Source organism: Ornithodoros turicata, chromosome 9 (assembly GCF_037126465.1).
Source record: "Ornithodoros turicata isolate Travis chromosome 9, ASM3712646v1, whole genome shotgun sequence".
Lineage (NCBI taxonomy): Eukaryota > Metazoa > Arthropoda > Arachnida > Ixodida > Argasidae > Ornithodoros > Ornithodoros turicata.
The window spans coordinates 42,845,304-42,861,382 of record NC_088209.1 but is presented as its reverse complement, the minus strand read 5'-3'; the positions used below and the strand labels follow the sequence as shown (position 1 = coordinate 42,861,382).

General features: G+C 44.8%; 2 protein-coding genes across 4 annotated transcripts; both read right to left on the bottom strand.

Moving 5' to 3' along the window:
- Positions 1-115: 115 nt before the first annotated feature.
- Positions 116-1,532, bottom strand: LOC135368016 (uncharacterized). The gene is made up of 2 exons (XM_064601099.1): positions 1,256-1,532; positions 116-468 (listed from the first exon to the last, which is right to left on the bottom strand). Exons 1-2 carry the CDS (start codon positions 1,391-1,393, stop codon positions 181-183), a joined length of 426 nt encoding a protein of 141 aa, XP_064457169.1. The 5' UTR covers positions 1,394-1,532; the 3' UTR covers positions 116-180.
- Positions 1,533-3,124: 1,592 nt separating this feature from the next.
- LOC135369032 (uncharacterized) lies at positions 3,125-10,075 on the bottom strand. Of its 3 annotated transcripts, XM_064602639.1 has the most exons (12): positions 9,863-10,075; positions 9,492-9,681; positions 9,375-9,449; positions 6,975-7,090; positions 6,785-6,904; positions 5,631-5,717; positions 5,415-5,541; positions 5,212-5,252; positions 5,066-5,152; positions 4,331-4,413; positions 3,686-3,795; positions 3,125-3,264 (listed from the first exon to the last, which is right to left on the bottom strand). In XM_064602639.1, the coding sequence occupies exons 1-12, from the start codon at positions 9,911-9,913 to the stop codon at positions 3,233-3,235; spliced, it is 1,119 nt and encodes a 372-aa protein (XP_064458709.1). In that variant the 5' UTR covers positions 9,914-10,075; the 3' UTR covers positions 3,125-3,232. The 3 variants fall into 3 exon arrangements, with proteins under 3 accessions (XP_064458709.1, XP_064458708.1, XP_064458710.1); XM_064602638.1 differs by having other exon boundaries at positions 9,375-9,681; XM_064602640.1 differs by lacking the exon at positions 9,375-9,449 and having other exon boundaries at positions 9,863-10,074.
- Between the last annotated feature and the right edge of the window lie 6,004 nt (positions 10,076-16,079).

Genomic DNA, 16,079 nt, shown 5'->3' with positions numbered 1-16,079 from the left:
TGGGATGAACACTGGGCAGGCCTCAGCGTGACATACGCATGCAGCAAGGTACTACTACAGCATTACGTTCGAATAAGGCAACGTATTTTTGTAACCACATAAGAAACGTTTCAAATGCCTCAAGAAATTTTTACTGAATTCCACAATGAGCTTTTCCGACGTTCTGAAGGAGAAACTTCACTATATCGGTTGTTCCCTTCCGTTAACTGTCCTTCTGACCAGTTGTCCGTCCTCATACTCTTCGACCGTCTCAGTGCCGCCCACGACTATGATTCGTCTCTCGAAGCGAGTGTTGGAGCGACGCCGTTGAGCCCGGGGAGGTGGCATCTGAATGTTGCCCATCAAGCCCGAGTCGCTGGACAGGACTTGCATGTTGGCCGCCTCGTTCGAAAGGCTGGCTCGAACTTTCGTGTTGGGGCAGCCCAGAGTCATCATCGTAGAGCCTCCCATTTGATCAGCTGTGGTTATCTACAGAGTTTAGAACAGAGTTGAGAATAATTCTGCATGGCAGCCATACAGTCAGAACGAATACTTTGACGTGCACGCACATCGGCCTAAGAGAAAAAAAGGAAAGATAAAATGACACTTTGCATTTCTTCGTTCATCGAGCATATTGGGACTGACCACTACGCTAAATAGCGCTAAAGTAATGAGCAGTGTTGAGAGGCCGACCCATTCTCCTGGCATGACGCGACCAGATCTGCGTGACGTAGCGTGAGCGCAGCCGCATTCAGATTAATACACTTTTCCGATGCGGACACTGGACACTACTAGCACCACCTGGATAGAGAACTGTGATTCACCATTCTCCAAATTCAAGAACTCGCAAATGATTGCAACTCACCTGGAACCTGCAGACCTAAATATTTAGACAAAAAGTGCAAAGCGCTTTCCAGAAAACCAGTTTTGACAGTTTTGCGCTTTATTTCCAAGTTTTCCCATTTAGTACGTGAGGACGTTCAATCCCAACTCGATGGTGGTTCTTCGTGGCCACGACCGCTGAAAACACGTTCGTGATTGGCTATACGGCCGCTGAAAACACGATCCTGATTGGCTGACCTCACGTCGACGAGCGCGCAGGCTTTCTGTGAGTGTTGCTACTACTCGTGGCGTATTCCATACTTATCCTCACTCCCGTGCACTTTCTAGGGGACGCGGGTGTCTCTACACAATCCGCCGGAAGCAAGAAACGAAAACACCGTTGAGCGCTTCATGTGCGGTGTCTAATAGCTATACCAAAGCAGAGGTATCTTACCTCAATCCTGGAGCTCACACCCTTAGGTAGCTGAGACGGTGGAGGTGGGGGCTCTGGACGAACTACCATCGTTTCGCGGATAACCATGTCCTCGACGATCTCAATGGACCTCGTCCTTCCCGGTACAGGCATTGCCATGACGAGGTGGTCGGAAGGGGGTTACCCCCTGCTGTCGCTACACCAAGTACGGCGGTTGGCGCAATCGAACAACAGGAGCAACTGCGGCGGCCCAAATCCTGAAGCAAAATGGCCATTCAGTATGCACGCGGCGGCAGGCGAACGCATCGCTCGTGCGTTTTTTTCCTTTCTTTCTTTTTTTTCGAAAACAGGCAAGAAAAAATTAAGAAAGTGTGCAAATATTTCTTTTTAAGTCTTGCGTTAGAACCTCTACCCTCATTTTTAGAAATCGTAGAACAGCATGACTTATACTTTGGAGTCACTAGGACAATCTTGCACTAGTGCTTCAGCCTTGGACTCAACTTCAGCGTCGTACCAGGGCTGAAGCATGGGCATTGTTTCCGGCTTTAAGTTTAGGCGCATTGTATTTACGAAGCAAACTTCTGCAAAAGACAAAGTACGTCAAAACAGAGACAACGCTGTTAGCGCTGCAAAGCCCGACTTGTATAATTTGGAGCGTCGCCCTTCTTGTGACGGAGGACTGTAGCGGAAGAAGGCAATAGAATAGTTCAGAAAATCTCGGAGTGCTTGGCGCCGCTTTGAACTGTGGGAGTTTACTAATACGAAAGAAACGGGTGACCTCCAAACTGTTCCGATTTCTGCCCTACCGGTCCATTGTCCACGACGTGACAAGCTCCAGCAAAAGCGAAACGCGAGGGATTATCCTCGTTCCCCCGCTCAGCAAGCGCCCAGGATGCAATGCGTGCGCAAAGAACACTGGGATTTTCTGAACTCAGTGTAGGGGACACGGAGCTATATAAGGAATGTTAGAGTAGAGAGAGGTGCCGGGCCCACTATAAGAAGATTACAATGTCCAGGAACATCATCATAAAAGCACGACCTATAGTAGATTTCTTTCTCTGACCCCAGCGCTTCTATTGGTACATAACTGCGCATAAAGCTTAACAATGCACCGACATCCATGTACGTCACGCCATGTCTGGCTATGTCACGTCGAGACTGGGAGGTACCCGGGTTCGAATCCCGGTGCCGGTTTTTCAAGGATTTTCCTCGGACGCCTTCAGACATATGTCGGCGCAGTTCCTTTAGAAGTCTGCCCAGGACGCACATTCCCCGTCAGTCGTGACGTTGCCGAGCCCTTTCCCCGTGACCACCGATATCCACACAGATTGATCCACATTAGTAAACAGGTATGGTCACAACACATTGTCTATTTCAATGTGTACACAAGCACAGTGTGCACCGCAGATAAGATGGAACCGCTTTCACGTTCGTCCTGGATGCCGTCGCCTTCTTCAGGGACCCCATCCTATAGTTTCATCATGATAGTATATGAATTGTATAGTGTATAGTATAGTTAGCATTGGTCCTGTCACCGCTGCGCCCCATTACGTCACTCACGAGGTCATTGCTCGCCGTCTAGTGCGTCAATGACGTGGCGGGAGGAGTCTTCTTGTGGGCCGCGTGCAAACCCAACCTAAGGTTTCACCCACGACTACGCGTGCAGTAGCCAAGTAGGAGAAGGAAAGCGAAGAGGAAGGAGGAAAGCGAGAGGAAGGAGGAAAGCGAGAGGAAGGAGGAAAGCGAGTGGAAGGAGGAAAGCGAGTGGAGAGGTCCAGAGGCGCAATCACATACTATACGCACTTATAGGATAGTGACTATTGTTTTCTTTTATATGACACTAGCCTATTGGTGAAACATTCGTATTGCATGATAGATGACAACTGGCAATGCAACAAACAAAATCAGTTTCGATTTATTTCTTGGCCAGAGCGTTTCCTGGGCTTGGCAGCACGCTGGCCTGAATAATTTTTCAGATTCATCATGGGTGCCGCAGATTCACTTGAGGGTGACGTAGTACCATTTGTCAACTGAAACAAGAGTGAACAGGAAAAGTCCAATGTTTACAGAAATGTATTGTTTTTAAATTTTATAACAATATTTATTTGCAACTATGGTATGGAAAATTGCATCTGCATGACAATGACACGTGTTAGGATTGCAGGAACATTACAAGTTGACATGTATTGTGGAAAACCTGACTGAATGTTGTGGCATGTGCATTTTATTCCACATTGTCACGAAAAAATCCGTGCACAATCTGCATGTTTTTTCATACCCCCACGAAAAGCACACAAGAAGTTTTACTTTCTCTGATGCCTCATGAAGATAACGGTACAAAAGACTGTGCTATCGGTGCGAAACTATTTAAAAAATGTCAAAACCCGAAGTACATTACGGTTCGTTATTACATTTTTGTCCTGTACATGTACACGTAACAGCGTCACTCACCAATAGGGTCTCTGCCAACGTCGGGTCCCGGCACCGGTGTCGACATGACAAGAGATTCTGCTTCTTTTTGGCTGATAAAGTGTGGGTTGCCCACTAAAGTTGTCGTCGAGCTGTGCACAAAGATAATGAGGTGCTGATGAAGATAAAGAGTGCTGAACGAATTTATAATAATAAATTTATGTTTGCATAGATGGCCATGAATAGCTGAAGGGCTGGGGGATGGTCAACCGCAGAACAGCGGTTACAATAACTATAACAGACAAGAAACACAAACGAGAGATAACGTAATAAGAATAAATAATTGCCGATATAGCAAAACATCGATTTTTAGGTGGAATAATTATTTGTGTAAGCCTGTAACAACATATGAATAAAAATCATACATATTTGTAATATGCTAGAAATTAGTCTGTATGTTTAAGAAATCGTTTACGCAACCAGCTATGGGGTACAGTATCACCCCTGCAAATGAAACTCCCCTGGCTCGAAAGTATTTTACTGAGAATATTACTAAAATATATTATTTATTTGACTTCATCTATTTGTTATAGCACTGTTTGTTACTTGTGTTTGAGTGCACCTGCGTGTAGGCCCTCGCTGTTGGTGGGCACTAATCAAAAATAAAAAAGTACAAATACAAGTTACCAGTTGATGGGGCTTGTGTCATTGCGCTGTACAAGGGCCTTCCAGTGTTCGTGTGTTTCTGCAATGATCTTCTCCGCAAATTCCTGCAAAAGCCATCAATGTACTTAAAAGCGACAGACACTAAAGATAAGAAGCTAAAAAGTCAGTGTCACATGATTTGTTATGATGCTCAGAATTACTGCGAAAAACATTTCAATCAAATTTGCAGCCAATTATTCCTAACTGAATTTTGTATCCAAAAGCTTGTCGCAGTCGTAACTTCCAAATTCTGTACTGCCAAACATCAAAGCCACTGATTCAGGGCAAAACCTCCTCATAAAGTATTATCATATCTCATCTGTTGGTCATTAATCACACGCTTATAACAACCGCCAAAGTGAGGTAGTTCCATGTTACACCACCGTAAAACTGAAACTAGACGTGAACCCATGGTGTGTTGTTCTTGTTGCTGTCACAAAAAGGCGTCAGTTGTCAACGAATCAGGGAAGAGATCAACATCATTCTGAATGGCTGTTCATTCCGAGCGTGCTGTGTGGTGAAGTTCTGTTTTTACAGTGCGACGTTACGTACCCACACAGATGCTGGACATATGAAGCTTTGCCAGTTCTCACAAAATTACTGCAAATATGTAAGATCCACTGACCAGCTTTTCTACTCCATGCATTTTTTTTTAGTCTGGAGTGGCACCCACCACAAATCTCAACCTCTCTAAATGACGCATGCTGCCAGATTTACCCTGTTTTTCGCCTCTCCATTAAACGCAAACTGATTTTCTGGCTTGCCATCTGGAATCTTGTAGATGCGGAACCATTCGTTCGTTGCCTGCAAAGATGGATCCCATTAATCTGCGGAAAACAAACGCCCGTTTCGACATTACCTACCTTGAGCATGCCTGGCATGTGCTTCTCTATGTCGTCCACATCTGAAACAAACATTTTACGGAATATGGACAGGCACCTTCTGCGAGGACTTGCAGCAAATTTGGTGCAGCGTGAAATGTATTCTAGCTAGCAATACTAGCACTTGCTTGTCAAGCAAGATTGGATGTAATGCACCGCAATATTCTTACAGAGGTCCAAATTACCATTTAAGTCCTTTGCCAGCGGATCGTTGACGTCGATTGCTAGCAATTTCCAATCCGTTTCACCCTCGTCCACGAGTGCCATGATGCCCAAAATTTTCACTTGAATTATGTCTCCACGTTTCGCAACCTGTGACATCAGATGTGTCCGATTACTGCCTCTCAGGTGCCTTCATCATATAAAAAAAAAAATCGGAAGAAGAGAGAGGCTATGTTCACCCGATATCCTATCTCGCAGATGTCAATGGGATCATTGTCTCCCTTGCAGTTCGTGTTGGTGTCAACAAAGCCAGGATCTTCCCAGGTCTGAAAAAACGAAATCAAGAGATGAGAGGAAAGATTAAATAGGGGAAATACAACAAGAAATGAGATTAAATAGGGGAAGTACAGCAAGAGATAACATTGAATAGTGGAGATACAACAAGAGATAAGATAAACAGAAAAAGTGCGAGATAAAGATTAGATAAACAATACCATAGAATATATGGTAAAAAATGGATAAAAGAAGTGTTTCACAAAAAATGAGCCGAAGTTAAAAAAAAGTTCATCGCACATCGGACTGCATAGTGTTACCAGTTGTGTGAGGATACTCAAACAATTTTTGTGTTTTGTAATTAATTAGCTAATTAAGCGAAATTAATTAGTCGTTTTTTTAATATTAAGGATTAGAGCCAAAATGTTAATGAGAAAGTTGTAGCGGGCGATACAACGACACGAAACCCGTTGATTGTTTGGGAAATGAAGAACTGAATTGATTGCAACTTTGTACCTCTAACGGATCCTTTTTTTTTCCGGCTCCAAACACTAACTTTCGGGTCTGCAAAAAACCGACGCGGGACCTGTCGCAGACGCGCGAGGAGTGATAAGGAGCGACGGATCACAGCGCTCTCGAGCAGCCTGTTATCGAACCAAGACTAGTCACACTTCTCATTGACATTTTGGCTTGACATTAACTCCTCGCGCGTCTGCGACAGATTCCGCGTCGGGTTTCTTTTTTTTTTTTTTTTTGCAATCCCGAAAGTTAGTTTACGGTCCGTGGTTAGTCTTTGGAGCCGGGAAAAAAGGATCCGTTAGAGGTACAAAGTTGCAATCAACGGGTTTCGTGTCGCATCGTGGGATACAACTTTTTCATTGACATTTTACTGAAACTGACTAATTCATTTCACATAATTAGTTACAAAACAAAAAATTGTTTCAATATCCTCACAGCACAGGTAACAATAGCAGTCCGTCTTTTTGGTGTGCGATGAACTACTACTACTTTTTTTTTTTTTTTAATTTTTGCTCATTTTTCGTGAAACACAATGTAGAGGGAGAAAATGTATCGAAATAATTGACACAAAAACAGTCAGTAGTATAGGTTAACTTTGTACCTGAGGAATGGCGCCGTAGTTCCATATGTATCCATGGTGTGGGAAGCAGTTGTGCACGTAACGCAGGTTGCCTTTTTTTATATCTTGCCTGATTGGGTTCAGGGGCTCCTTTGTTGTCATCTGTATAATTCGTGACTTATTAATTTATAGATACTGTAAACCTATCTATGAAGCAGTCAATTCTATTCACCTCCATCTTGGCATTGGTCCAGCGAGGAATTTCGACAACCATGTTGTAAGTACGGTTCGCTTCGTCAGCGTACATCGGAATGTCGTGGAAAGGCGAAATGAAAGAGTCCCCATATTCTTTTAGGACGTGAAAAGATAAGACAGACATGAGATGTGCAACGACAAAGAAGATTTGAGATATATGAGGGGGTAACATTTGGACAAGAGACGAGATAAGAGACGAGATAAGAGACGAGATTCGAGATAAAAAAGTGACGTTTGAGAAGAATTGATTATACATCACTTTCAATAATCATATTTCATCACAAAACATGACAGCGTCATGTATCAACCGGCCCCCTTTTGTGGCTTATTTAATTGTTTTGGAACCGCGTATTATTTGGGACTGCTTCACAGACCCGTCCTCGCAGTTCCACATTTGACTTTGTGTGTTCATTACATTAAATAAAATATTTTGATTGATCGTATTTCAAGCAGAGCATCTACATCACTGTAAGTAGCTGACTGACAAAAATTAAAACGAGGGATGAGCTTTTTTTTTTTTTTTTTTACTTTCGAGGATGTTTGAAGTGCCACTGCGAACTGAAAAAAAAAAAAGAAAAAGATTTGCTTCAGATTATAAATTAGCCTCGGTCAAAGTGTCAGTACGCAAACCAAAAAAAAAAATGCCATCAGTATTCGTGCTTCGACGAAGCTTCAAGAAATCTGCAGAACTGCATAGTTTCGGATTCTGCAAAAATAGCTGGCGTCACCGCGGTGTATCTCCTAGCAACGGCGCGCGCACATTGCCCTGCTTATCGGCCCGTTTTACAATCTGTGCATGTCCCACGGGAGATACGTTCTCGTTAAAGTTGTAAACTGATTGCGTATCGTTTGTATGTATGTGCGCTCCTGCACGTTCAAATTTCTATTATCCAATCATATGATGGAGATCTCGCGGGCCGATGAACAGCGGATTGTGCGGGCGGGGGTTGCGATTATGACATGATCTAGTAGGTCGCGGTGGTGCGGGTGGGTGGTGAGGAGACAGAAATCGAGCTTGAAGGAGCATGGTTGCCAGACAGGTGGCAGATTGCGCACACTGTGACTAGGGTGCCTGAATAGTAGCTCCCTCTGTGTAGGGTGGAGTCATCCTTTCCCCCCGAAAATCTGCCCTGTGTCAAATGGGGTTAGGTACAACTACTCTACTCTGCTCTACCCTTTGCAGAAGCGAACGCCGCAAAGCCGCCATTTTGACGCTCACCCTCACCATGCCTGAATGCTGTGTACCGATTTCACCCACTTTTTCAAACCTCCTCTGCAGTGTATTTACCCAACTCCATAATGTAGCGTGTAGCTAAGCGTGTAGCTACACTTTTGTGAGCGCATCGCGAGCTGTGCGTGGGCGTCAAGATGGCGGAAATTCGTAGCAGACGACGCGCTTGTCTTCAACCCTACGCAGAGGGAGCACCCGAACTAGCACCAAACCTAGAAATTCATTTTGTGATACAGATACACTAATGCTTATTTGCGGATAAAATGCGGTATCCGCGCGAACCGCAGAGATTTTGCCCGCACGGATTTCAAAACGTTGCATCTATCCGCAAACCATATGTAGCGCGGGTATCCCCGGGTATAACAACTCCCGCGCACACCTTAGCTATTAAAAAGCGCACTCAGCACTTTTAATAGCAGAGGTACGCGAATTGATTGAGCGTTCCGTTACTCCGGGGACGTGAGAAAAATAGATAATCAATTGTCCTTGAAGATGTGTGGGTCCATGGCCAAGCAGTGAATGCAGTAATCAAGGTTTTTAAAACAATGCTAGGAAAAGCACACAGAAGCAAACATGATTTGACGTGACCGCTTTTAGCATGACGTCTGCTGCCTGTTGCCGCATTGGAAAAATACAGAAGAAAAACAGGGCAGGTCCAGACCCGGATAAAGGAGTTTTTATGCTACGGTTGTAAACAAACCGACGTCTGCTATCGATGGACATATGAAGAACCGCTATATAGATTTCAAGTTGTTATCTTGGGTACGTCACACAAAGGCAAGGACCTTTGTGATCCGTGACTCGGAAAAATCACGTGCACTTTCTGCTGTGGTTTATTCAACTGCAACAAAAGAAAAAGAACATCAGAACTGTAGCAGACGACACAATTTTGTGGCAGATCGCTACCAGCACGGATCGTGCTACCAGGCTTCTCTGCTGTTTTATAGGCTGTTCTGGTACACGCATACAAGCGTGCCTGTCAAGCAAAAGGACGTAAAATGTCGAATAAATTTTTGGACGCCAGCGAATTAAGACTGCAGACGATCGACAGTCAACAAAGACAACAGCGCCGAAAGCAAGCAGACAAACAAATTTATGAATCCATGTAAGCGGGCAAAGCAAACACAGAACGACCGCCAAACTTACTAAAGAACATCCAGTAGTCTTTGGTGTTTGGCCTGCCCCTTTCAACCGTTGTGTACTGACCGGCAACGGGAGAAACTAGAAAAAGTATCGTCAACCACCAGACCCCGCTACACTTACTGAAGTACAGGCTGTAGCTCGTTGTGTTCAGAGAACCACGTTCAACAGTCGAATAACCCATGACTCTACCTACTTGCTGTACCACATGCACTGACGTTTGAGGAGCACGCTGACCAGCGGCCGAGAGGATTAATCGGCCTACTGTTGACTGCACTGTGGGCAACATTTCGCTGTGGAGCAGCACTGCCACCTGTCATCCAAGAGCGATAATATTGTACCAATTACCAACACAAGCGCAGAGAATACAGGTTTCGTTCTTGCCGTCAACAGGGTTTCATTAGTGTTGTCAAATTGTCATTGAAATTAGCTTCTACAGGGTTAGCTTTTCTTCCTTTTAACCAACTAGATCGAATTCCATCCTATGTACCCACCTGAAGACCCAGGAATCCCAATAAAACTTCACGAAGCTTAATCACGTACATTAAGGTTCGCAACACCACAAAAAAGAATCATGACTGTGAGATTCAAGGCACCGGCGAGATTCAAACACAACATCAGCGATCCACTATGTTTACATCGTAATACGTCACTGCGTGCTGCCAGCAGTGGCTGCCGGCTACCGCCGGACGATTGTTTACTTTTTCGTCGCGATCGACACGCCCCAGCGCGGTCACATCGGAAACTGTTTTTCTTCATATCTCCCGACGCGCAAAATTCAAAGAAGAGAAAGTCGCAATAATTTCTTGCCCATACGCTTCTTGGATTCGTAAAATCGTATGAACCATGTCAGTGGTTTATCCAGAATTCCAAGCCTGGAAGGGTGTTGGAAAAAAATGTGTGTGTGGGGGGGGTAAAGATGTAACTATAATATATAATAATGACCCCCACCCCCGGTCATTATTATAGTTACATCGTTACAGCTTAACATATCATTACTGACATGTGTCTAAAGCTGAAACCGCAAGGGCACTCCCTGTATAGGTGGTACACAGGTGAAAAAGTTACGGGGGTGTCACTGAAATTTTGGGGGGTGTTGCCAGAGGGGTGTTGGGGGGTCTGGATAAATCACCGAACCATGTAAGCAAGGAAAAGGGAACTTGTAGCCGCGAAAAAAGGATCACAAAACAGTGCAGCGCGATTCATGTCCAGCATCAACGACGTAGCCAGAAAAACAATTCGGGAGGGGTTCTATGGAGACTTTACATGGGAGAGGAGGATTTCCCCGTGTTTCCCTCTCCCAGATGCACTACCAAAGGTACCATATCTGGGGGTGAACCCCCCACCCCCCCACCCCCCCACCGTCGGGCTATGCTAGTGTCCAGCATACAGCACACTCTTTAGCGGATAATTTAGAGCGGAACATAAATCATACAACACACGAGGACACTATCCTTGCGTACAGTTTCTTATCTTCCACCGTTTAAGCCTTCTGCAGCCCTCAATTTTCACGCTCCAGAAAAAAATTCTAAATGTACGGAAACCGCACACACATCCACGTTTTTTTTTTAATATTATTTTTTATGTCGCACATTAATTTATCACAGCGTATACGCTCGATATTAACATGCGGGTTAAGGTTTCGCGGGACGACTCGTTACTATATGCCTGCTATGGACGAGCGTTAGAATTCAGAACGCTGTCGGGCCAAGGACGCTTTGCTCCACGAGGACATGGATTTCCATTTCTCCGTGATATATAGTTCATACCTTCAGGTGTCACAGGGTGTCTGTGCTATCGTGGGTTGGTAGCCATTAGCATAACTCCTGTATGCGCATACACAGAGCCAGGAGAGCCGCAGATGGAAGTACATGGGTGTCTTTACAACAACCACATTTCGTAGACAAAAAAAGAAAAGAAAGAAAACATAGAGGAAGGAATCGTGGCAGTTGAAGAAAAGGCACCAGCAGAGGGGTTCGAACCCACACCCTCTGATTGCCGGACAGAGTTGCTAGCATCTAAACCATGTTATAGCTACCCTCTCTCGTCTCTTCAACGTAACAAGGAAACGACATACGGCATAAGGGAAGACTACCGAAAAGTGAAGCTAAATTTGGTGGGATCAGCTATGTGACAATGTGGTCTCGATTTTCCAGTTCCGGAAGTCATGGATAGACGTGCCTTTGACGCGTCAAGGTGGCGCGTGCACAGGCCTTGGCCCTCTCGTGTAACGTGACCTTTACGAGACATCAAAGCACCTACAAACACGAGAACTGTCACTTGCCCCGCATGCTTTTTCCCTTCTATCGAATATCATTAGGATGAGAAAAGTGGACGAGTGACGTAGAGTGAGCAGCTCAGCGAATGACCATTTCAAGAGATTTTTCTCTCCATTAGATTATTATATTATTATAAGCAACAATCTACAACACGTTTATTACAAAGATATATCTGGTTTGTGGACGCCAGTGTATAGTACCTGTAGCACCAATTGCATGATCAACTTAAGTCCAGTTAATGACCATCATTAACTTAGCCTTACATAGAACCTCCGTGACCTGACCTGTCGGTGTTCTCTTTTCTATTTTCTTTTTTTTTTTCTTATTCTACAACTTTGGGCAATAAGTGAAACGTCACACCTTACTATTTTCACGTTCTTGGGGCAGCACGCCCTCTTCTTCTAGCAACCGTTTTACCACCTATGATCACATGATCTGAAACCACTCTCTTGCCTCGAGAGAGAACCCTGCGTGCGATAACACTGTCATTTTCGTAAGATACTGTAATCAATGGCGCGCTTAATTTGTCAGCGTCACGTCTTTTCGTGCTCTTCTAACCGTGAGGAATATCCTGCAGCTCGGCCACGAGATATTTCATAGCAGACGACGGTGCCAATGGTGTCGTCTGCTACGTGCGCGGTACACACTCCCGTTGTTCCCGTGCCGTGTGGACGCTCAACATAAGACGCGGCGAAACTTCCGACCCGCGGGTAGTTTTCTCTTTCTCTTTTTACTTTTCCTTCATCCAGAATCCAGTAGCGGTAAGACCACTTTCTACAAAGTGCAATTGGTGACTATAGGCTATCCCTCAGAATGCATTCATGACGATATGAGTCAGAAAGAAACGGAAGATTTTATAGGTGTTTTTAGACAAGATCACCGAATGGACCCTTCTCACATCAGTACTATACTCTGGAAAAACAAGGTGGTGAGAACTGCGCGCTCAGGCGGGCAACGTCACGACTATGGCACAGGGGGATCTTGCGTCCTGGGCCGACTTCACAGGACAATGACAGACAGCGCCCGGATACGAACCCGGCTCACCTCCCAGTCTCGGCGTGGAAACACAAATATCATATACTCTACCAACTTCCTCTGAAGGTCCTCCACAGATGACGCAGTAACACGTCATCATCCGAGGACACCGACTTCCGGCGTCAATACAGCCCGCCAATGCCAGCTCTTCTACCCCTCCGCGAGTTCTATATTTCTGTATATCCTGTATTACAATACCCAACCGAACGCATTATCTGTATGGTGCAGTCGACATTATCTCTTCGATCTACAGCGGCCTTTCAGAGCATCGATTGCCATCGCTATCGTAGACCGCCATCTCAGCACCCCCCCTGCCTGGAACGTGCAGATCTTACGCGTGTCTTACGTAAGCGACTGACAACGCCGTCTGCTTCTACGTCAGGCACAGCTAAACGGGTTCACTTCCTTTCACGTGGCATCAAAATTCAGCATTGTGATAAGTACGGGCGTGCACAGATGGAGAGGGGAAGATGTGGGAGACAGTGTGCGTCCTGGGCAGACTTCAGGGTCAACTGCGCGGACATCCGCATGAAATTTCTGCCGGAAAACCCCGAGAGAACCGCAGACAAACCTCTAGTACTGAGCCAGTGGTAGGCTATATGCCTCCGCTTACCGGTCTTTTTCGGTCTTTATTTTTAATCACGTATCGGGTAACTAGCCGGGAAAGAAGATTGACATTGAAGTTAACATCAATTTATGAATTACAAAATATTATACTTTAACGACACTAAAAAGATTTCACTCCCCCGTATTTTGTGCAAAATGTGCATTAAATGTTGCTCTCGCACCTTTTCGTTTTCCTGATTGCGACTAACACGACATTACGACATTATGGTAACGTCACCGTCAAGTTACCCTACCTACAGCGTGCGTGACTAAGAATCTTATCTGCTGATTGGGTACGGTGGAACGAGGTAGCCTATGGGGCTCACGGTAGCGGCATGCTAAAACTTTCTATTGTTTGCCATTGGCGTGGCGTTATGTTGTAACGCGATGTCATGTGTATCGCCCCAGTGCTGTAATGTCGTGTATATCGCCACTGGGTATTTTCAAAGAAAGAATAAATAAACTGTCTTTGCTTCGTGTGCGCAAATGTATTGCGACAATTCTGTTCGCAGACAATAACAATCGCACTGTGCATTGTGTAGTAAAGGCACGAGAAACTGCTTCCGCGAAAGCCGGATATCTTCTGATGTCTTCTTTAGCTTCATTGATTACTTTAATATTTAAGAAAGCATATTACTTTATAAAAAAGTTTCATTACTGTAGTATCTTCGTATGTATGTACCCTATTGTATACGTACCGTATGTATACTTTATCAGGGAGGTTTATCAGACCGGAAGCACTCTCGCATCAAATATCTACAACTTGATGTGAGCCAATTGGCTTATCATGTTTTCGAATCCCTTATCGTAACCACCTTCCGATCCACCACAACTACCTACCGTATCGTATCGTATCTTCTACTAGCGTCTCCTGGACGAATTATAACTATTCCAATAAAGCTGCACGTGGAAGACGACGCCAGGAAGGTTTGCCATCCCTGACCTCGTTTCCGTTACGTCACAGTCACCTGACCACGGCGACTCAGCCGACGTGAAGTAAACAATTTCTGAAGCACAAAATTGTCTACATAACGGTGTGGAGCTCGATTCCCGGTAACCTTGGCATACTCCGGCCATGCCTTCGTCAACGGTGGAACCTGTGTAGCAATAATCTATGCACGCATTTGATTATGGGCTGTGGTTTTATGCGCTCGGCTTCAGGCTGAAATAATAATTTCGCGTTTTACGTGGCCAGGTGGTGCTGTTGTCGTTCTCATATACGGTGACATGTCTTCACCAGGGAACTGCACCAACAGTATAAACAATAGACAATGCTAGTCAATAGTGTAATGCTTCCAATATATACAGGGTGTTTCAGTTAAATCCCTGGCCGCTAAATAATACGCAAACACGTGCACCAGTCGAAGGTCTTTTTTTACAAGTATCTGTCTAATACCACCTACAAGCTGCGCACCATGTGAATGAGTGGGAGGCCCTCATTATTTAAATAAATTCAAATGAGTATCGTGAAAATTATGCAGTCAACCTATTTTCACTAATTGTGAAGGTTAACTATGGAAGTTTATTAACGACTGTGCTAATTACTGATATACAACACCATCTTTGAGTAGGCCCCATCGGGAATAGATATATTCGACTTTTGCAAAAAATAAATCGCAAAATTCTGGTCAGCCTTACGTGACGCACCCTGCATATATATATATATACAGGGTGTTACGGGAAGTGCCTCAGGACAGGAGCCGTGTATATTTCGAACATAGACCGTTCGAAATATGGGCGGCTCTGGCCTACCCTTCAAATATTGCGCTTCTGATACCTCTGCTTTTGTATTTAGGTTCTTTTGATTTTTACCTGTATTTGCATCCTTTCCATCACCCTGTTACCCTCTCATGCCAAAACTCCCCCGTCAACTGTATATGTGTGCCCGTACCATGTTCATATTTTTGTAACCTGAAGAAGTACAGTCTCGTGCACGAAAGTCTTGTTTACCATGTGTAAATAAATAAGTTGCTCCTACCGTTTAATATCACTCTTTGATTTACTCTCCACCGGCTACTTGACATCGCCTATTTTTTTGCCTTCGTATCTTCTAATATACATTAGAACACTCAAAACAATGACATTGATGAAGCCTTCGAAGTTTAACATGTACAAGCTTTCGCGTGGTGGGTCACGCTTCATCAGGTACCGAACGAAATATTGGAATTGACCCACCCTACGCCGGCTCAAATTCTAATATGCAGGGAGCGTTTGTTTTTGTCGTAATCCTTTACAGATTTTTAATAAAGAAACTATGGGAGTAGCATGGATGTCGTTTTTGCAGTTGAGTCATTCGGCAGGGCGGACGTCCCCTGGAAGAGAGTATGTAACTACGAGATGACAAATTACATAAAATACATTAATTAACCCTTCATTTAGATAATTTCGGGCAACAGCGAGATAGCATCATGGGATACAATCCTCGTTGAAAGCCATTCCATCTTTTAAAAATGATCAAACGAGCGCTTGTCGTAAAATATCCATCGCCCACTATGGGAAATGAACCGAAACCAAAAAAGAGCACCTCATGCGCGCGTCACCCTCGCCCACGGAGGCTTATCTGTAATCTGATAAGTAATCGGAACGCGCCTATTGGTCAGCGCTGTGCGCGGTGCTGCCATCTGCTCAATAGACGCGTTCCGATTATGTTTCTCGACGCATCGAGTTATCTCTACACTGAACGAACTTTGCCTCCCAGGTCCGGCAAGCGGTCAGCAGATCAGCACCTACTCCAATCATCGCTCAAAATCACGTGACCCTCTGACGTGAAATGAGCGCTGTACTCCCGGCG